Source organism: Pempheris klunzingeri, chromosome 9 (genome assembly GCF_042242105.1).
Source record: "Pempheris klunzingeri isolate RE-2024b chromosome 9, fPemKlu1.hap1, whole genome shotgun sequence".
NCBI lineage: Eukaryota > Metazoa > Chordata > Actinopteri > Acropomatiformes > Pempheridae > Pempheris > Pempheris klunzingeri.
In genome coordinates this window covers 4048496-4071128 of record NC_092020.1, presented here as the reverse complement: position 1 = coordinate 4071128, position 22633 = coordinate 4048496, and the positions used below count along the sequence as shown (strand labels likewise).

Here is a 22633-nt window from a genome sequence, read left to right as displayed (position 1 = left end):
CCACAGCACATTCTTATATATATTATATTATATATATTATATTATATGCATAAAAAAGTCTCCCTATGTTATGTTTCAAACCTTCCTTTACACAGCCAGGTGTGTAGCTGGTGATCTTAAGATATTTAATTAAAGAAATATCAAAATCTGCATTTAAAAAAAAACATCAACCATGTATAGTATATGTGTAATCCTAGAAATTAAACTCCCCTTGTGAAAGTCACATTTACACCATTAATACTCAGAAAGAGCACTTGAAAGGCAGAACCCACTGACAACCAATATCACAACACACAACTTCATTATTTCAGTTAAACGTTTTTTATTTCATGGAAATACAACATAATTTTAAATCCTTTGCAGGACCATTGTTGTACATTTTATATTCTTTTTCTCCATTTTTTTGTACTTCAAAACATGGTCACTTGTACAACAATATCATAAACAAAGCCTCATGTCACAAATGGAGCCATTGATGACAATAAATTACACTTGCCATGCTAAGGTTTTGAGATGATACATTGGTACCTTCATCTTTACTAGATTAACCTTTAAATGAACAATACGTCGCAGTTGAATAAATATGATAAAAAGACACTGGAGTTACAAAAAAAACTTTGTTCATTCAAAACGGAGCAGAAAAAGATCACAGGGCTGTTTGGGGAGGGTTACGTCTTAATAGTTCATTTGTTTTCCTTCATATGAAAAGAAAATAGGGACAAATTTTGCATATTTTGATAACACTGCTAAATCTAAAGCAAAAGTCCAACGATAGTAAATACTGACTATATTTAGGAAACTGCCCTTTAATTATAACTGACATTTTAGTTATGATTTTTTTTTCCTTTATGTGCAGAGTATTTCAGGTCGGCTAGACCAACATCATCCATTCACACTGAAAACAGGTTAATCTAGTACAGTACAGCACTGTCTTTATACAACCTAGAGGTATTTTCTAATCTTGTTTCTTTTGTTTTTTTTACTCTTGAAAAAGCAAACACATATACCCAGATGAAGGCGTGTCCTTTCCAAATTGTAAATAATATCACTGTATTCATGTACAGAATATAAAAATCTTTCCAACAGACAAAAAGAGAGAGAGAGAGGAAAAAAATAAAACAGTTGATGAGGTTTCCAGTCAGTATTAGAGAGGCAAGTATACCAAGGATGTGTAAATTAAAATATTAATAATTAAAAACAAGAACAATTACAACACTCGACACTTCACTTAGTTCAACAGTGAAATTTACAGTGGAACTGGTGCTGAATAAAAATGTGTCAGGAGGAAGCGAGAAAACCAGATTTGGGGGGCGGGGGGGTGGGTAAGAGGTAAGATAAATAAAAACAAATCAAAAATGCAATGCACCTTCATTCCTTTGAAAGCAAGCAGGTGAAGAAAAAGTAAGGAAGAAGCGCTGAAATGCATCATGACAGACACTATGGTTAGAGACCAGGTAATCATACCACTGTGTGTGTGTGTGAAGAGTGAAGAGTTTGAAATGTGTCACGACAAACAGGCCGGGGTCGTAATAGAGGACACGCATAATGGTAGCACGGCTGTACTGGTAGCTGCAGTAGCACTTAAGAGCACCATGTTTCACTTAAAAGATCTTTATAGAACTTAGAAAATTAGTCATTTACTGCAATATTTTGCATTTTATTCAAACCTTGTTGGATTTGTCTCAGCTCCTGATTGCTAATTGTCAAAGGTGCTCCGATGGCTGTGACTTTGAACAACTGGCCTCTGATTATAGGATAGAGATGCTCTTTTGGCATTTGTGTCAGTGGTCCAATCCACGGGTGTGCAACAATAGGAGTAAGAGAAGGCATGCATGAGTTCGAGTGACAGCCACACAGATAGTCAAATAAAAAAAAGAAAAGGTGTGAATATACACTTCCACCTCTGGCCTGGTCCACTTCTACGGGCTTCATGCCTCGAGAATTCAAAGACAGTCCCGTTTTAGTTGAGGAACAGTTTAAGAGGATTTGTCTTTGGATTCTCAAAGCCAGCGTGGAGCCATCATAGTAATCTACGAGACCAGGAAGAGGCAGAAATTTGTATCACAGCTATGTGTGTTTGGGTGTGTGTGTGTGTGTGTGCACTATGGTGTGAAGGGTCTTTTTCAACAGGTGGTAGCCAGGGATTGGTGTATAGGAGGCTGGAAACAGCGAACGTGCTCAACAGTGGAACTGTCCGTCTCCACCGCCTTCATGTACTTGTTCAGGATGGCAAAGATCTCATTGTTGAGGATCTGGTACTTCCTGATGCGGTCTGCCATCTTCTTCAAGGGCTGCGGAGGAGAAAAGGCCGGGGAAGGAATAAATCTGAGAAAATCACAGAGTGTGTTTATGTGTGTGAGTAACAGCGGCGTTTGAAGTATACCCACCACATTTTTGATGATCTCATCCTTGCCGTCCTGTCTTTGGACTTTGAGCAGGTGGTAGCAGAAGTCAAAGAGGTCAAAGCGACGCTGCTGCCCCAGCAGCACAATGATGGCACAGCCTGCCCAGTTCAGCCCATCCCCAAAGCACTGCCTGGAAGACGGGGCACGAATAATGCATGAGTTATGCCCCCGTCAAAGTCAGGCACAAGCCTTAAACAATTGCAAGAAATCCCAGAGAAATAAAATGCAATTCAAAGCACGTCTCCATCGACTACTTTCATGTGAAAATATTCCAGAAGATGTGACAAGATTACATAATAAACTGCGTGACGGTGACTTGTCTGTTCTGTTCCAAGTGTACCCTGTATTAGTTTTATCAGCTGCTATTGCAACAGAGACAGGAATGCAAAAATAGTCCCTGTCTGGACTTGAACCAAGGTTTGGCCACGTTTATGTACCACAACTCCGCTCTTGTTATTTAATTTAATTTGTTTTCAGCTCTCTTACTGGAGTAGAGCCGCATCATAAGTGGCACTGTGGTATGAACGCTTTGTCTGAAGCACAAGCAGGTGCTGCAACATCAAGGTGTTCTAAAAAAAAAAGTCTCTTTCCCTTAAGCTTTATCGCTTCTTCTTTCTACTCATGCCAAGTTTTCCACCTGTGCCACGAGCAAAAACGTTCACAATATTTTTTTTTGCGTGCCAAATTTCTGGCGTTTCCTCTGAATCAACAGATCAAGCATTCACACAAACAAACAAACGAACAAAAAAGACCCCTTCACAAATTCCTCCAGGAAAAGAAAGTTCGGGTAAAATATAACCAACTTTTTAGAGAGCATTTGCATTCCGTATTAGCAAACCACCGTGTAATTTACATTTCTGAGAGGCATTCTAAGTTGAGGTACGCAGTCATGTTTGGCTGTATCGCACACTCGCGCACACACACACACACACACACACACACAAGCCATGTGTTACTCACTCTGCTGTGAACTCGTGTGTGCCCACGGGGATGCAGTAGACAAACTGCATGGCACTCCACAGGCGGTGGAACTCCATACACTCATCCACGTGCATCACACCGTTGGTGGGCGGAGGGCCGCGCCACACCCCGTCCTGCAGGAAACTGCGGATGCGCGTCAGGATGACCTCGAACATGGAGAGGCCGCAGCACAGGCGCTCTTTGGTCAGCAGGTCCCCTTCACGGGCAATTGCAATTTGCTGGTAAAAAGAACATCCATAATGTTTTATCATTATTAGTATTATGGATTTAAAGGGCCCATATCATGCAAAATGCATATTTTATTGTCCTTTCAACATAAATGTGTTGTGTGTGTGAGTGTGTTTAGAGACCCTTGCACTCTGAGAAAAGACCACCCTTTCTCTTTTTCTCCAGCCCCTTCTTTCAGTAAATGTGTGTGAAAACACGCAATTTGGATTTGGTTCCCCTTATGATGTCATAGGGGGATCTGTTGATCATGTGACCTCCTCCTGCCTTTCAACAGGTAGACAGTCCCCGTCCACTGAAAACCTCCTGAATCCATCTCGCTGTTTGCCATTGTTTTTTTCCTCATGCAAAAACGAAGATGTCGAAGGAATAAATCTGAGATGTTGAAAGCAAGAGCGGAGCAGCACGTTGCTCTGTTCTTCTAAAACAGAGCGTTCAAACAGGGGCTGAAAACAGTCTGTTTACTGTTATGTCTGCTATGAGAATAATGTTTTGAGCATTAAACTATGTAAACCTGTTCTAGGAGGACCTCTGAATACCTCGTATGGATTTCACAATGAGCAGAATATTGGACCTTTAAAAAAATCTTGATTAAGTAATCTATATACTCTATAAAACAGGAGCCTGTCAGCCTGCTTAAGAACAGAGAGCTGTTGAACTGACCTGTGGGGTTCCCAACCTCTCAATCAGAGGCACAAGGTGGAGGGGGGCGTACTTTGCCTCCAGCCTTTTCATCCTCACCTCCAGACGCTCTCCCTCTATATATGACACACAAACACAAGGAGGGGCACCTGTCATCCTGTGCAAAAATGACACCTAAATCAACGGGCACTGGACTGGATGCAAATAGTTTGATTTTTCTTTTTTTCTTTTACCCATCTGCCTTTAACTTTCTGCCTGTAACCCTTTTCGATACCTTTGATGTAGACTCTGGGCAAAATGTTCTGGAAGGGGGCAGCATGAAGCAGGTCACACACTTCCTCCTGGGACTGAGATTCAAGCACAACACAACACAGAGTCATTTTTATTTACAAGAAAAGAATATCACCCACTTCCTTACTGAGCATGCAGGTAGCCATGAGTACTACGGCTGAATTCCTTAATTTAGGTTGAAATAGAGGTTTAAAGCTTATTTTAAATGCTTAGAGAAAAGTGCCATGAGCTTCATACTGTGGGAGTACGCTGATGGATTACTCAACACTATCTTCAGCTGATGCAGGGAAGGAGATTAGATAAGTGAATGATTGTGTGCTATCTTTACTAAGCCATGATGACAGGCCAATATTAGCAGGATTATAATTTGCCATCCCATCTGATCTGCTTTAGGAGCAAGGGGTCAGCTTTCTCACCATCTTAGTGAACCCTCATCCCTCTGGCTAAAATGTCAGCGTGTGCCGAGTGGTGCTTCGGCAATGTGAAGTCATGCTCACGGAATCCCTTGTCCGCCTTATTCAGCTACATGGTTGTCATGGCGATTGTTAGTGGAGACGAACAAGCTACAAATCAAACTAAATGAGGAAAAGCAGCATCTTGAAACCATCTTGAAACTAAAGGGTGACGGATGAGAAAAGACAGCCATGCAATTATAAATAAGCACGACACATACACGCACACACACACGCACACACACACCCAAATACGCTCACACACTTGAAACCAACATATGCACAAACACCCTAAACACACACAGGTCAGTGCAGTCAGACAAGAATGGTAGAAAGAGTGACAGCGGAGTCGTGTTATGTAGACAGGCATCACAAGCGCCCAGAACCAGAAGAGAGGAAGAAGTGCAGAGTTAAGCACAAGACTGTACCAACAACCAACCAGAAATGTACCATCTCTTCTATGTACCTCTTCCATGGAAGACGAGGACAAAAAGCCTCTATAATGTAGCAGCCAAATGTAGGTTTTATTGGGCTTGAATGAATAAATTGTTTCAATCATATGTCTGTCTTTAAATACACATCATTTCTTTAGACCTTTTGTGGCAAAAACAGTGTTTGCACTTAATTAATAGTAGAATAAAAAGCCTGAGACAACATAAATTGTCTCAGGCTTTCTGCTTCCATGGCTGACTGGAGGTGAAACCGTGTGTGCCGAACTAACATGGTGAAAAAGAAGAAACAGAAACACAGCAGCCCAAAACAACAAGAGATAAAAGAGAAAGAGACACATTCGGTCTGTGTTATTTTGATACCAATCACAAGACCTAAATCCTTACCACCTGAGGTAGTTGCCAGCGTGTAATGAAAAATAGAGTTGTATTTCAGAAAAAAAAAAGCATCAAAAGATCAAACATATTTGGGGGCACGCGGACTGGGGGCCTGACGGTTTCTGTCCGTGTCATTTGATTTAGGGAGTCAATCAACATCATAAATTGGACGGAAACCCTCAGGCGCCCAGGTTACTGGTCACCCGCACAAAAACATGGCAGTCAACGTGGCTACACATTAGCGGCCCCTGAGCTATGAGCACGCTCAGGGGCCGCAGAGGGGATTAGCAGTGGAAAGGGTGGGAAAGGAGCAGAGTAAGGGGAGAGCAAGAAAGTACAGAAATACACTCAAAATTTCAAAAGGAGAAGACAGAAGAGGGAGATAGGGGGAGGAGTTTAATAATGTAACAGTCTGAGGGAAATGGACATTTGTAAAGGGAATGTCGTACCAGAGCTTGCTCGATGAGCAGGCAGAAGAGGATGGCATTCCCCACCTCCCTTAAGCTCTGGAAGACATCTGTCTTCAGCTCAGCATACTCAATGATATCCTTGAGCTGGTGGTGGAAGAACTCCAGGATACCTAGTAAAAGAAAAAAAATACAGCCATGATATCTCGCTAAATCCACATTTTTGTAGATTTAGAAAAACACCTACAGAAATCCATCACCGAATCACTTTTTTATTCCTCCAGTTGAGAGCACAGCCGAGCAGTAAGCGCCCTCTAATACCTCATTATCTCATTAATAATCTATTGCTACCAAGATGAATCAGGATGATGTCAGCGGGTCTGCCCGACCAGGCGTGACCCACATTTGGTCCGAGCTTTAGGGCCTCACAGCCCAGGACGGGAGGATCATTAACTGCTGACAGTAAGATCACAGGCAGTAAGCCAGGTACAGAACTCAGAGTACAGAACATCAGTAATCTACAGATTACTGAAGCCTCCTCATAGGGATATCCCATCTGACTGGCCTCTAATCTGCACACACAGCTCCGGTCAAAATGCACAGAGGCAGGTGGTAAGTAGGTAGAAAGGTAAAGCATCTTTCACGCTTTAGAGTGACTTTTTCGTATGCCTTATCTAAATTCTAAAGCTTTTCCGTCCTTTTCGGAGGTAATTATATTTTTATTACCGTTTCGCATGTTGGCAAAAAGATGACTCTTTCTGTTGTTTTATTCATATTTTATTATACCACATATCTCAAACTTTCCTTTGCAGCACAGTTGCTATTTTCCCCACTGTGTGCCCAATTAGCTCATTTACACCCCTCCTACCTGTTTTACAATACTGGCTGTAAGACTCTTGTTGATGTAGCAGTTTGTGTGCTGTCAGCATTTTCTTCTGCTGGCTGCAAACATTTAACTGCTGCTCCAAGTGATATCTTATTCCAGTAATGTTTAATGTTTCCAAGTCCTGACTGCACAGCACCGGAGCGGTTAGCTGGTTTTGCTGACTGAGCTGGTACTAAAACGGGTACGGAACTGCATGGTATGCACAGAAGTGTATTGAAGGTAGCAAAAAATAAAAATACACCCAATCGGCCAATATTATTTATCTCTCTTGTTCGGTTTTCGTTTGCATATATTTGTTTTTGTGCTTGTGTAAGATTCTGCTGATACATCTTATTTATAGGCCTTAGACACCTTTAGCCCTACCTGTGATAAGAAACTTCCCCAGAGAAAACATGTCCCATGGTATAAAATTATTCTTATTATTCTTAGTCTTAAAAGTATCCTTAGAATAGTGTTTTTGTAAACTTTGTTTCCTTTTATTTAGTGTAAGAAAAAAAAGTTAAGCAGGTATAAAGTTTGACATTTTGAGCATCTTAGTTTAGCAGGTTAGAGCCGTGCAGCCAGCATGGCTAAAAATCAGGTGCTCACAAGGCATTTTGTAAAAAAAAAAAAGAATCTAGCTTTCATACTTTGACATATTTCTTATTTAAAGAATTAAATTAAAGTTAAAATGAGGCAGAATTATCATCAATCATCATCAGCTATGGAGAGAAAGGTGGTTTAATGGCATGGGTCAAGGTGTAAGCCGTATATCTGACAGCCTTCTTATGAAACACTGCCTTATTTTACTCACCTAGAATGCACTTGAAAGAATAACCTTTAAGTGCTGTCCAAATTACTGACAGCTTTTATTCCCTTAATCTCCCATTTATTATGTAGCCGTCAACCATCATGTCACTTTCTGACCTTAGTGGGCAGCGACAGTGTTAATTGCTTACCAGTAAAAATACCAGGTAAGGTTAATGTGATCATATAATTTAAATTCACACATTCACTATCAGTGTCTGCCACTCTTCTGTGCATTTAAATTCAATAACGTAACGCAGCTTAAGTGGCGTGATAATTGGTTATGTAAATTCCACAGTTATAACCCGACATGCACTCCGCTCACTACAACAGTGGGGACTCCAAGCTCACCTGGGGAGCCATACTCATGGCGTGGAAGGCGGCAGATCTTGGGCATGACTTCGATCAGCGTTTTTACATACTGCAGTATGGTGCCCTGTAACTGCAAAGTGACAAGGAAGACAGACAGAACAGAGCAGGCAAGTGGAGGAAGGGGAACAAAACAATTCACTGTAAGTATGCAGCGCACTGGGCGGAAAAAAACGTGTTACGTGTCTTTTTTTTGCAGGGGGCAATGGAAACTGAAGATAAATACCAGGCTCTTGACAATCTTAAGCAGCTCTTCCATCACTACGGCGATGCCTTGGTAACCAAGGAGACGGCAGATGGTCTTGAAATGAGGCGGGCCAACAAAGTTTCTGTAGGAGCTGTATATGTGGGAGTAGGCAATGTTCAGAGGCTGAGAACAGAGGAAGAAAGAGAGAGAGACAGAGCGTTACGGGTTTCCTTTACACATTCTGCTACAGGATTTCAAGGAAAACGCTGATTGTACTATCAAACATGAGTCATGAGATGAGTAGATCAGCAACATACCTTGGACCCATACAGGTAGTAAGGCTGCACATTGGCTGGCTTGTCTCTTTGAGGCTCCTGGGTGAAGGGAATAGCTGTGCGTACAAAGCTGAAGAGACAATCGTGTTTAAAGCAAAAGGACAAAATAAAGGCTAGTAAAAAAAAAAAAAAAAAAAGGATATCTACAAAACATACACCACCAAACTGACCGGTTTGTGGATCCGTTGTAGCAGTAGTTAGGGAGGAAATCAAAGTTGAGCTCCCAGAAGACGTGGAGCGTGATTCGCCCGTAGGGAGCAGAGACGTTGTGGTTGGCTTCGCGGAACATGGCGTCGAAGCTGTCCAGGGTCATGTGCTTGGACAGGAGCCGGTGGGTTAGTCTGTTGATCTCCAGCAGCCACTCCAGCTCCTGTCGGGGAGGGATAAAGAATTTGGATGAGAAGCACTGAGATGAAAGCTCAGTTTTATGAGTGTCCCCTGTTAACTTTCCCAATGTGCATCCCTGGTGTGTGATCTTACCACTATGGAAGTGAGGTCCTCGCTCTCGAAGCGGCTGATGGCATGGTCGAGAGACTTGTACATGGCTGCAGAGATCCTCTGGGTGATCAGGCGGTTTAGATCGATCGAGCGACCGAGCAGCTGCAAGACACATTACAGACACATTAAAGAACATGAAGGCTAAAATGGTGGCTGTCAGTCTGGATCCTCACATAAGAGAATCAGAACAGAAACGCCGACACTCCAGAGGAGCCATTTTCATATTTCCAGTACCTGTACGTGTCTCTGTTTGAGCAGTGTCTCGTAGCGGTTTGATGGAGGGTACGGGATGATCACGCCATAGTTTTTACACTCTGCTCGGAAGCGCTTGTCCAAGAGGACACTGTAAAAGATGGCAGGGAATTTAGTAGATGACTGCTGCAATATCTTCCGGTAGCTCCAAACGTGTAAAGAGGAAGTCACTTCTCCTACCTTCCAGCCATTGCTTTGTAGTAGGCAAATATCTGATCGGCTAGCTTGTAGACAAACTGGTCAAAGCAAAGGTTTACCTGAAAATCAGAGAAATACCATGAAGGTACAGTTTCTTAAAGGGCAGCAATGATGTAAAGATCGCTGCATTTGAATCTTAGAATGAGACTAATTCAAGTGATGGCCATACCTCAGCCTCGATTTCATCATAAAGGAACTGTTTCTTGAACTTAGTGAGAGCGTAGTAGCCGCTGTCATTATACAAGTCTAGAGGATACAGCACGTATCTGGAGGAGGGAGAAAGGCGGTTATGATAAAGTCTCGAGGTACGAACACAATCTCAGTTTGATCACCGGAAGCTTTTGTCTCACTCCATCATGGAGGGCTCCTTGGTCTCCAGGATGTGGTCGGTGAGGATCCAGGGCATGGACATCTCGATGGGGAACTGGATCCTGCGGCCCATGGTCAGCTCCAGGAAGAACTCTCTGAACCACAGCTGGGACAGGTCACAGCACTGCTGCAGGGCCTCTGGACAGTAGGAGGACGCAAGCATTTGAAAACACATCATTTTCTTTAGTATTTTCTCTATTTTGTTCGCAGTCTAAGCTGAGAGTTTTCACTCACCGCTGAAGTTGAGCAGGTGTGTGAAGAAGAAGGATTGTTTGTGGAAGTCCTCTATGGCCACCACTATAGGTCCATCCAGACTGCTGCGGAGTGTCTTCTTAGACCCACTCTTATCTGCTATCAATGATTCCAGCATGGTGCGCACCATGTACAGCTGCAGAGGAAACAAGGGTTAGAGGATAAAAAGCGAAAAACATCCCAGCAAGAATGGAACGAAGCGTTATTAATCATCACCACATTATTAAACTGGTCAATTTCTGATTATACGTAGCACAGAGAGTAAGCACTATTTTGGGAGGAAAGGGACTGTAAAAAATCTATTCTAATCTATTCTTTTCTATCCTATTCTATAACTAACAATTTAGCTATGAGAGAAAGAATTCATCAGCCACCAAACTTTGTTGTATGTCACAGTTTCATTCATCCTCTCGCTTCCTAATCCGCTCCTCACTTCTCTACTCTGTCCTGGTGTCCACATGATCTAACTAGGGGAGTGTTGCCTAGTTACACCATCCACTCTAACTCACTCTGCTCCCACACCGCAAGTCAAATGATGAGTCTAATCTGACAGAAATTGAATGAGTAAAGTTTGAGGATGTGTAGAACATCAGACCTGCTGTGCTTCGTTATTTTGGGGTGGGAAGATTCTAAACCAGTTCTGAAAATTGTTAAATAGCTGCTTTGGTCAGAGCCAACATGATTACAGCTTCTTCCCCAAGCATCCTTGTTGGAACCGATATGGGTCCTTTTCTGCGGGTGGGTGAAGTCATTTGGGCATTTGCACTACCAGCCAGTAGGGGGCGACAACATGGATATAAGGAGGCAAAATGATTTCACCAATTTGGCACTGCAGCCCTGCTTGGTCCCATGTCTCACCTGTGTGCTGGAGGGTCCTACGGCCCTGCGGGGCACTTTGATGTCAAATCCGCCTTTCGGGTCCTTTTCCCCCCTCAGGCAGGGGTCATTTGGAGGTTCCCTCGCCCCCTCCCAGTCACAGACGGTCTTTCGAATGGCCTGGAGAACACTAGAGACAAAAACAACATGATTATAGAAGTGCTGTAGGGCTTTAGGAGTCAAACACGAGCACCACAATATCAACTTTAATATACTGTTGATGAGATCCTATTTGTGTGTGTGTGTGTACCTGATGAGGACGTTCTTCTTCTTGCGCACAGCCTGGCGCAGGGGCTCTCGAAGGGTCATCTGGGCAAAGTCCTGCAGCGCTGCGTAGATGGTATTCCTGATGGCCTGGTTAAACACGGACTCCATTCGGCCCATCAGAACCTGCACAGTTCGTTACACGACAACACGATCGTCACGGCCATGTCGGTCATCAGGGCTTCTGACCATGAATTCAGTATTAAAGGAATCATTTGACGCTTTAGGAAATACACTTAAGAGTTACATGAGAAGCCCTCTAACATATCTGTCCAGTAAAGATGCCCTGTAGACATGCTTTAAGACATACGAAAATACTTAGCTCTGAATTATAACGTGTGTCTGATGTTTTTCCACAAAATGTTCAATAACTTAGTTAGTTACTTTTTTTGAGTAATTTTTCATGAGGCCGTTGTTCTTATATAAAAGTTTGTAGGCCATTAGGCATTCATTAATCAAGTGTAATGTAATAATTAATGAGCTGTTATGAAACTATGACTTTACTTTTTCCAGCACTGTGAATTCCACCATTTTAATACTCATGAAAGACAATAATTCAAACAAATAATCATGATTCGCAGTCTTGGTTCGATCAACAAATACAGTAAGTATCAAAAAAATGGTGATTCTATTGATTTTAAATATTATTTGGTGTCTCTACCTTAAAAAACTTAAAAAGTTAGACGTGTTTTTAAAGTCTGAAGCCCCATTGGTAACTACAGCGACAACTAACCTTGTGATGGTTTGGTTGTCACAATGTGTCTATTGTAGGAATGACTATTATAAAGTGTTGATGATGAGCAATTCACATGAGAGTAAAATGTGTGACGACAAACCCCGGTCTCCCCTATATTAACCCTTTGCCCTCGTTTATAGTCTCTGCTGTTGTGTGTATTTCCCAAAATGTCGAACTATTCCTTTATTAGCTACCTATGGATGGACATCAAAGCTGTTCGTGGATAGATTCTGATGTTGGATGAAACAAGCTGCTTATCTGCATCCACTCCATATTTGTGCAAACAAGGTTTTAAGATGTCCTTCGACATTGAGCTGCAGAGAACATCAGAAAAAGATCTACTCCACAGCTGCCAAGATCAGCTGTGTTTTTACCTGCAGTCCTTTGATCATGGCAATGACCTCCACCAGAGCAAACTTCTCCTCGCTGGTGTAATTGTAGCGCGTGGCTCGCTCATACTCCTCCGCTGTTCCTGGACAGTCCTTGTTGCAGAATTTATCTGTAGGATGGACCAGCTTCCACGAGTACTGCAAGAGACGAAGAGAGCTAGAAATAGATAAAAGCTAAATAACAGTCAATGGCTAAACCACGTTTTCGTGCCACACACGTCGACTGCTGCACAAACGTTTTCCACACCCACACGCAAAACACAATCAATGTCTAACTTCACTCACAACTTCCATGACGTGCGTGCTCCACTTTGAGAGCAGCTGCAGGCCCCTCAGAGCGAGGTCGAACAGCTCTCGGTACTCCTCATCCGACTTCTGGCTGTCCAGGCCCGAGCCCGTCACCACCTCGCTGTTGCTGTAGCGCGCCAGCTCCGAGATGAAACGGATGTGGTCCTCCCTGATCTGCACCATCTGCTCGCACAGGTTGTACTGCGGCGAGATGCTGCTCTGGGTGCATGTCCACCTGGGCAACAAAGTGGGGAAGAAGATGGAGTTGGTTGGGGGGTGGGCTCGAGCAGATGGTCAAGAACTGCTGGTTTTGCTCGTGGTTGAGGGCGATTTCTGTAAACTAGGCGCCCAGACGGCTACAGAGGTCCTCTTACTTGGACTTGTTTTCTTCGTAGTGAGCGCTCGTCTCAATGTAGCGTGACAACTCTATCTGCATGTCTCCAAACAGTGGCACCACTTGAAGCTAGAAAACACAGGAATATGTAATGTCACACACACAAATACAACCCGGGAGTAAAGAGATGCTGAACAAGCAAAAAGCCTTACTTTGAAGAACTTGTCGATCTTGCTCAGGTTGATCCTCTTTTTGGCATCTAGTTTGTAGATATTACTCACGTTCCCATCCATCAGGTACAGACCAAAGCCCATCACCTGACACACACACACACACACACACACACACACACACACGACATGTTTTACATCAGCAAAGGACAGTCAGCTGGCTGAAGATCGGATTATTTGCCGTTATAGGTTGGCAGCAGGTAAAGATGTCAAAATGTGTGTACCTTAAGCAGCATGTGTTTCTCACTGGGTGTCAGATACATCTTGTTCTCATAATAGTCTACACAGATGTTGACAATGTCTGCCAAAAGCTCCTCATAGCCGGGAATCACCTCCAACTGTTGGTGCAGGCACTGCACGGAAACAGAGATAGAACAACAGGTCACCTTCAGACAAATTCATTTGGAAAGGGCTCATTCTACGCTGTGTGTTAAGTATCAACATTGAAAGCCGTGACACTCCAGAGGATCATCTCCAATACAATCAGAAATAAATCAGGTGGTAGAGAGCAATTACAATGTTTTTCGTTATGTTGAGATCAGGCCGTCGATGGGCTTAACAGTCATTAAAAAAGCTGAATCTATAAGGGACCATTTAATCTTTTAATTCAGCCAAAATTAATTTCAACACTGAGCTGATCCGATTCAGTGTCTGTCAGTAACTGAAGAGTGCCACTGCTACCCTTAAGCTTGATTTTGTATGTTGCCTCGTAGTGGCTTTAAAGCAATGGTGGGCTGTCTCAGCCAGGCCTCCTGCAGAAAAAGATATTTTAACGTAAAGGAACTTCCTGGTTTAATAAAGGTTGAATGGAAATACTTAAATGTGAATATCAGCGGGTCAGATGTTGACGTTCAGGTTAATAGCTACATTGCTCCATAAGCCACTTTCATTCAGACTGCACAGAGCTGTTGCATGTCACCTTCGGAGAGCACAAATGTGATTCATTCATCTGCTCAATTTGTCCAGTCAGTACCTTCCTGGAGCATTAGGTTAGACGGTTGCTGTAAGTCTCTCTTATTACTGACTAATCGTTTGCAGCCGTCTTTTGATCAAAAGGTCATTTTGTACAAAGATATGATAAAAAAAACTTTACTTTACTTTCCTTTACACCACACGCTGTGAGGACAATCTAGAGTGTGCACACCAACCTGAGTGATCCTGTTGTGGTTGGCTAAAAACATTGAGAGGTTCTGGGACTCCTGGATGGACTGAGGGTCGGCCATCTTCCTCAAGAACTGGGCTGCCCTGGAGGCAGAGGAGGGGAGAAATGTTAACTAGACTCCAACTAAGATGTTCACCAATATTTACCGGCTGGACCCTTTTACTTCTGGTTCACTACCTTTTGTAGGCAGAGTGGTCATTCTTAACGCTACACTTCATGTTCTTCAGTTCGTCCAGCACTGCAAACATGTTAATAAATTTGCCCAGAGTGAGCAGGTAGGCCTCAGACACAAAGTCCTTCCTTCTCTCAGCGTGACACAGACGCTTCACTTCACTACAAAAACGTTCTATGGCTTTCCGCTGTAAAGACAGAAAAGAAAAATCAGGATATAAGGAATTGGTTGGGAACAATAATGCATTTAAAAAAAACACAAATTTCTGTGCCCACAAAGATATCATATATTATATTCTAAAATTCAACAGACATGAGTCTCACCTGGAAGTACATGAACTTCATGAGCTTGGTCACTTCAGGTTCTAACACCTCCACTGTTTTCTCATAGATCTCCACTCTGTTGGGCTGCTCATTGCATTTCACCTGACAGACACAGGGGGGCGCCGTCACACAGCTTGAATTAGCAGCAGCAGCAGCATCGACACAGTATGTTTAATTCAGCTGGTTTATGCAACATTAGAGTTTGTCTACAAGTAAATGGGATTCAAAAAACTAATTTTCCTGAGGTGTTTTTTTTTTCTCTCAGTATATTTTTAACACTACAAAGTTTTCCTCTTGTCATGTATGTATAAGCTGCAATTGTCCAGTTTGGGAGGATTTTATTATGAGCAATAACGATGTCACCTAGGTAACACCACAGACCTGTTGATGTACATTTTTCTCAAATCAGTAACAAGATGAGAATTCTTTATATTTCCAAAATAGGGTGATCCCTGATATATATTTAATGTAATTAGCTCCCAAACATTTTTATTTGACAGAGAAATTGCAGCTACGACTGGTTTGATACTTATCTTGTCTTTATGGAATCTCAGTCTGCTAAACAAGAGCAGATCACGAAGGGGAGATAAATTCGACAGGGCTGCGACATAAAGTAAGTGATATGGTACTCTTCTGAAGTGCATGGATGTAATGAGATACCTGCGGAATGGCTCTGGAGCAGCTTCTCCAAGTGTAAAGCATCACAGCATACTCATGTCCTTCCTCCAGCATCTCGTTCTGCACAAATGCAACAACAACGTCATTTACAGCACATCCTCAGCCGACAAAAGCCTTGAATGCATCACTTAATTCCTTCTATCTCTAAGTTGTTTGATATGTGTGTGCTGCGTGTCGAAATTTTGCAAAGGCACTTCATGGCGCAAAAAATATTTCCAGCGTTTCAGACGAGTCTCATATTCAAGGATGAATGAGGCCTGATAAATATTTTAGCAGGGGAACTTTTCCACCATTCAGAAGTAGGTGAGACAGATTTCTCCATCACTCTGAGTGTCCTCAAATAGACCGGCTTCAACCTCAATGGGACTTCCTGCTTAAATAAGGTTAAATAAAGCGCTACTTCCCCTCTTTGCCAGTCAAATCACACTCTCCATTCATTCACCATGAGGGGAAAGAGGTTTACTGGTCCATTGCCTGCCTGATTCACCAGTGTGTGAGGGAAGTGTGTGTCCGTATGAGTGTGCGTGTGTATGTGTGTGTCCTGCCACAGGCCCAGCCAACTCCTAACAAAAGAGGCAAATGATAATCAATTCACAGAAAACAAGGCTCTCTTTAAGGGCGTGAGGCTGCTTCCCACAGTCGGCTTTGTGCACACTGAAAGGGGAACAGCAACCATTTAAAAACGGACAACGAGAAATTGATTCAACCAATCAGATGTAAAAACCAATACTATGGTAAGCCACGGCATGTGGGTGTTTTTTTTTTAAAACAAAATACAACTGGAGCACATTTCTCACCATGCTGGAGTGGACTGTAGCTTGCTCTATATAACGAGCGATGCCGGTCACAAATGCATTCCTGTCTTCAAAGTTGGTGTCAAAATTAGCCTGCAAAAGAAGAGGGGGGAGAAATGAGCAAAATGGGGTCCGCTGAAAAGGTCTGAACAGCTCGGGATGATGAGAACAGTGTGTGTGTGTGTGTGTGTGTGTGAGCGTATACCTGGTACATGATAGAGGAGGGAGGGGGTTCGATGCATGGCTGCTGGTCCGGGAGGGGCAGCTCCTCCAGCAGGTCCACATTGGACAGAGCATCCTCCAGGGTCACGTGGGTCGTCATGGTAACAAGGCGTCACTCACACAACACCCCAGTCTGAAAGAAGTCGAGGAAAGAGAGGATGTGAGATATGTGGACAGTCACAAGATGCAAAATGGGAGCGAATGTGCGACCAGGAGTACTCGTCCACCCGCTTGTTCTGTTACTCTGCAGCTGCACAGGGGAACAAAGATTGTGTCGTAGATTTGATGAAATAGAAAACATGATTTGGTTTGATAAACATATCCACATATTGAGTTGATTGAAACAAAGAATGCGTGAAAAATAATTCGCAAGCAAGTACAGTACTGAAAGTAACAGACGAGATAGACAACAGTAACAGATAACACCTGAGACAGATGGCTAAAAGTGATTCATAATCTGTTAAAATACATGCATTTAAGTATTGGAATGGGGTTAAAATAGTTAGCTAAAAGAATTGGGAAAAGGATAAACATATGAATAATAAGTCATTGGAAAGTGGGAAAAAAAGATAGTGGATGAAATGGATAAATGATTGAAATGTCCTGCTTCTCTCACTCCAAGCAGCGGCTCTTCATCATTTCATCAATACGTGATCAATAATATGCGGTTTGCTCAGATGAAAACAGTCAGGCCGCGATGGGTGATGTTTATGAAGCGGTACCTGAGTGAACCTCGCAGGGCTCGGTGGGAGGGGGGGGGTGGGGATTGACACAGAATCAATAGATGAATGAGGAAGGTGACACATCACATAGATTGTCCTTTAGCTCAGAAACAAATGCGCTCAATATTTTCTTTGCATGTCTAGACTCCACTTCCTCTTCTGAAAAACCCGTTTGGGCTACGCAGTGCAACACATCTGTGCGTTCAAGCCTGCACCTGCATCCTCTCCCATTTCACTGTATGTCAATACCAGACTAAAGCTCAGAGGAAGTAAAGAGCAGAGGCCCCTCACCGTTTCCTTTTTGCTTTTTTACTTGACTAGAGGCATATTTGAAGCGTATAATTCTTGAAACGCCTAGACCTGGAAATCTCATTGATCTGCAAAAGGCGGAGAACAGTCTGGCAGTCAGTGACTAACAATGACTCCTGGCAATATATTGTTATTTTGTATTCCTGTCAATAAAAATTCATAATTGGCGACACCGTAACGCAGAATGTATACACTCTTCATGCACGAGGCTTATGCAATGATGATTGTGCCCCGTCTGATCTGTCCTTGGAATAAACAGCTCGGCATTCTTGACATCCTACAGCCACCGCACAGTCAGTTAGCCCTCTTCCTCATTATAAAACCCCAGCCCGGCCAAGGCAGCGTGCATGCCCCCACCCGTATATCATGCGCCTCTCAGAAGTGTGTGTTTTACGTCTGACCTGGCAGACAGGGCTGACAGGGCCGATAATCAGCTTAATATTCACAGCCAGACAGAGCTGAGCGGGTCAGGGGCCAAACAGCAAAGAGAAAAGAGGCAGACAAAACCAAACGTGGTTGTTGCCGTAGGTAGAACAGAGCTCATGGGTGGAGTTGGGTTATCATGGGATCTTTAATAAATCAAACAACTTTTTTTATTCATCCTGGAAGTCAGACTGAGGAGTAGGTGAAGCCACCTACTTCCTAACACAGTGACGCAATGATCACAAATGGAGGAAGGTGGAGTTTCCTGTCACATCAAAGTGTCGCTGCTAATGCACGCTAAGGTCATATCTGCACGAGGCGAACCGCAAGGCTCGAGGCCAAAATCGGGCAAGTGGCTGAGTCATCAAACTGCTGATGTTACTGTGGTGAGTGAGACAGGCCAGTCACATCTGGATGGTAAATAATGTAAACTCATCCAGAGTGAGGTCAGGCCCACTGGGTTCTTATGTTAAATCTATGTTGTCCTGCCTTCTTTCTAGCCATTATCAAATTCTAGTTTTTTATAATACAACAGTTGACCATGGACCATGGACCATGGTACTGTTGGGGGTTGTAGTCCGCTGCCAAAACCTGTTACCTCTGCTCAATGGTTTCACAATGAAGATGTGGCTAATTTTTAAGTCAGAAAATGAAACAAGTGCTGCAGATTTAAAGTGATGTTGGTGTACACCGATGAAGATTTAAGCCCCGTGCTGCTGTGACCTTGCCATGTTTAGGCTTAAAAAAATAAAAAACCACTGCCGTTTCCTGCTCTCGTTCCACTGCTGTTGAATTCACAACCTGGATTCACACATTCTCTGATTCTTCAAAGACTTGGTTGGTTATTTTTAACCGTTCAGCTTACAGAAAATGAGACATGCAGCTCGCTACAAGGGGTTCTGTCAGGCAGACAAACATGCTCAGTGCCACTAAACTCCCATCTGTGCTTGGGAATACAGACGCACACTGAAGCCTGGGTTGGCTGAATAAACTTTCCCACCCTGTACCCGACTCTGTTCAACAGTTGGTGTGTGTGTGTGTGTGTGTGTGTGTGTGTGTGTGTGTGTGTGTGTGTGTGTGTGTGTGTGTGTGTGTGTGTGTGTGTGTGTGTGTGTGTGTGTGTGTGTGTGTGTGTGTGTGTGTGTGTGTGTGTGTGTGTGCATCTTTACAAAGCAAAAGGCCCCCTTCATTCCCTTCTGGACACTTGGTAACCTAGCTGTAGGCCTGTTTAAAACCAGAGTGACTAATTGAGGCCACACATGACAACTCTTTTTAGAAATTCCATACAGTAGTTGGTCTCTTGGGAAAATTAGACACAGAACATCAGTGATGTGCATTGGCTCACAACATAACTAAGGCTACTATACCTAAATATCAAGAGCTTGGGTCAGATCTCCTCATGACGGCACTAAACCGCGAGAAAGGTTTTGAGGGAGTATCAGGAAAAATACAAAAATAGCAAAAGCAGCGTAAACACAAATGAAACACAAATGTGTAGAAGGGCATCATGACCAGTATGTGCTGCCGGGCGTTTGTGTAATACATCTTGCCTGAGATAAAGACAGACAGTGAGAGAAAGTGTGTCAACTCCGGGGTCACACCACTCAATAGGATCTCCCCCCCAGGCATGGCTTTGTGATACATATATTCCTCCTCACAATGAGAGGAGATGCGATCAGCTGGGAGGGGGGGGAGGGGGGAGAAAGGGAATCTTGAGCATTTAGACACACACAGACACATGATCATCCACCACAGGCACACACAGACAGACACCGGAGCGAATGTGCGCTCCGGCGGCGCCCATGCGGCCGGCGGTGTGTCATCATGTGCAGGCCGGCTGGGGTATTTGACAGGCTGATTGTCATTTCAGGGACCAGCGCTGCAAAACTGCTGTCGTCTCATGATCCCCATGATGTCATGCTCTCCTTTTACACCAACAACAATGGCCGTCACATGAATATGCAATGGGGACAACAACAAAAAAAACTTAAGGCTGGAAGATGGTGAACAGGAACCTGAACATCACCTGCTTTTGATCTTTTTTTTTTAAGGATTTAATCTAAATTTCTCCTTAGATTTGTGGTGTTTATGTTAATGAGCGGTATCCAATTATGTTAAGGAGAAAGTCACAATCTGTGTCAGCACAAAAGCATTTGGTTCATTACAGTTTGTCTGCATTGTTTACCTCTACATCCCTTTTCTTTAGCCGGTTGCTTCTGAACATTTGTCTGCAGGTCTTTATCTTTCTGTCTCTCAATTTACCAAAGTGAAAAAAACCAGCAACAGCACTACCAGCTGTGAATGGCTGCTCATGATCATGTTGCCAGGTTTACAGCAAAAAGCTACATTAACATATAGTGTGATATAGTGTGACATATAACTACAAGGCTGCTGCTGTTCCAATAGCCATAACATGGTGATATTACAGGGGCTGAACCTAATGCTTATTCTCATTATTAAATACACAGTCATTATTTTCTCTGTATAATTGAGTACTCATTTGTCTATAAACTGCATTAAAATGACCATCACAGTCCCTCATAGACCAAGATTAAGTCTTACATGTCTTGTTTTGTCCAAACAACGGTCCAAACCTCCACAGACATCTGCTTTGCAACAATATACAACAGAAATGAGCAGATCCTCCTATTTGGGAACCTAGAACGAGATCATCTTTAGCATGTTTGCTTGATTTCTGACCCAAACTAGTTAGCAGCCATTTAATTTTCTACTGGTGGACTGATCAGTTGCTCAGTTTTATCTCTGAGCACACAGAAATATCACTGAGGGAAATAACCCCAAGACTAAGTGCCATAGGCAGCCAATAATCTTGACACCTCTTATAAAACACATTTATTGCATGTGTGTCTCCTTCTTGATGAAGGATGCCTCCTTTTTTCCACATATTAAAGATTTTAATATATTAAATAATAATAATATATTAAAAAAAACAATGTGATTTGGGTCTACATGTATAAAATAGACTTGACTTGACTAGAATTGGGTGTCTGTTAGTGTGGATGAGCATCAGCAGCAGCAGCAGAGGATCCACAGCCTGTCATTACATCACTGCATGCTGGTGAGGGGCTGGCATACAGATTTACAACTCAGTCTGCAACAGTAGCATGCAGCCATATGTCTGCTCGGAGTTACTGGGTGCATGGATGATCGTGCAAAGGAGGGTTCGGCTCACATTAAAATCTAACAGCAGTGTTTAGACATCGGCGTGAGACGGAAGTAGGTGAACCTGCCATTTGAGCATCAGTGAGAGGCCTGCCGCTATGGGCGCTGTGAAAACGGCCATGAAGCTGAGCTGATCGCCTGATCTCGTTTATGTGCTGTGCCCCGATGGCCGGATGGGTCAAGGCGGCGATACACGAGAGGAGAAGAGGCTAAATAAAACGATGGGAGAGACTAGCTGGAGCACCAGGCTCGCTCTCGTCCTTATCATAGCGGACATCTCTTCGCTCCGTAGCGGAGAAAAGGCTGTTTATCGGGTCAGAAAATCGTGCAGCTCTCCGTGATCCATCTTTCCTCGGCGTGCACTTGCTACACAGGAGCCCTCTCTCCCTCTCCCTCTCTCCCTCTCTCTCTCTCCTCACCCCACCCATCTCAGCGTGAGCTTACGATCCCGATGCAAGCTAACGGGGATCCCATTCATGTGCCGGAATAATCGGGGACTCTCGATCCGGCTTCACGGGCAGGGGCGACTTTCCCCCCCGATCGACCCCCTTTTATCTCCTCAGTGCACGGACTCATAAGTAACGGGGGTGATGCACACACAGAGGGGGGAGAGTGAGACAGAGAGAGAGAAAAAAAACCCAGCTCTCCAGTCTCCAGCCATCATCAGTAACCCAGCGCACATCAGCAGCCCCGTTCATCTGCTGCGGCTCCATCCATCGCTACATTTTGCACATACCTGGAAATCGCATGTCCGTCCGGCGGGATTCAGAGGCGGGCGGACGGTGTCGCGGTCTGCGACGGAGGTCCAGTGTTTGCTGATCTTCTGGGTGTTTTTTTTCCTCGTCTTCTGTGCCGATTGATGCTCTAGTTTCGCCCAGTACCTACCCAGTGCTAATCCACCCCACACAAAGAGCAGAAAATGGCTGCAAGTGCATTTTCTTAAAGGGACAGTCACAGCGGAGCGACGGGTGATGGAGAGGGGCCCCGACATGTTGATTCTGGTCATTAAAAAAATAAAACTAAAAAATTAAAAAACTTAGCTGCACCCGTGCAGGGGAAACATTCAACATTTCAGATTTTAAAAAATGTACTCACTTATAAAAGCAATATGTGTGTGAGCAGGAGAAGTGGTGATCAAGTGAACTTTGATCCCTGACATGATGTTC

The 22633-nt window shown here is 43.5% G+C and overlaps 1 protein-coding gene across 1 annotated transcript; it reads right to left on the bottom strand.

Annotated features, from left to right (window-relative positions):
* Window positions 1-341: 341 nt before the first annotated feature.
* Window positions 342-22274, bottom strand: cyfip2 (cytoplasmic FMR1 interacting protein 2). The gene is made up of 31 exons (XM_070836294.1): window positions 22204-22274; window positions 16814-16963; window positions 16612-16701; window positions 15797-15874; window positions 15137-15238; window positions 14819-15000; window positions 14628-14724; window positions 13704-13832; window positions 13462-13566; window positions 13290-13378; window positions 12913-13150; window positions 12613-12765; window positions 11489-11628; window positions 11221-11368; window positions 10345-10498; window positions 10092-10248; window positions 9911-10007; window positions 9724-9800; window positions 9526-9634; window positions 9274-9393; window positions 8964-9163; window positions 8776-8863; window positions 8498-8641; window positions 8254-8344; window positions 6273-6403; window positions 5833-5835; window positions 4528-4600; window positions 4275-4369; window positions 3366-3604; window positions 2388-2535; window positions 342-2291 (listed from the first exon to the last, which is right to left on the bottom strand). Exons 2-31 carry the CDS (start codon window positions 16928-16930, stop codon window positions 2124-2126), a joined length of 3762 nt encoding a protein of 1253 aa, XP_070692395.1. The 5' UTR covers window positions 16931-16963; window positions 22204-22274; the 3' UTR covers window positions 342-2123.
* Window positions 22275-22633: the final 359 nt, after the last annotated feature.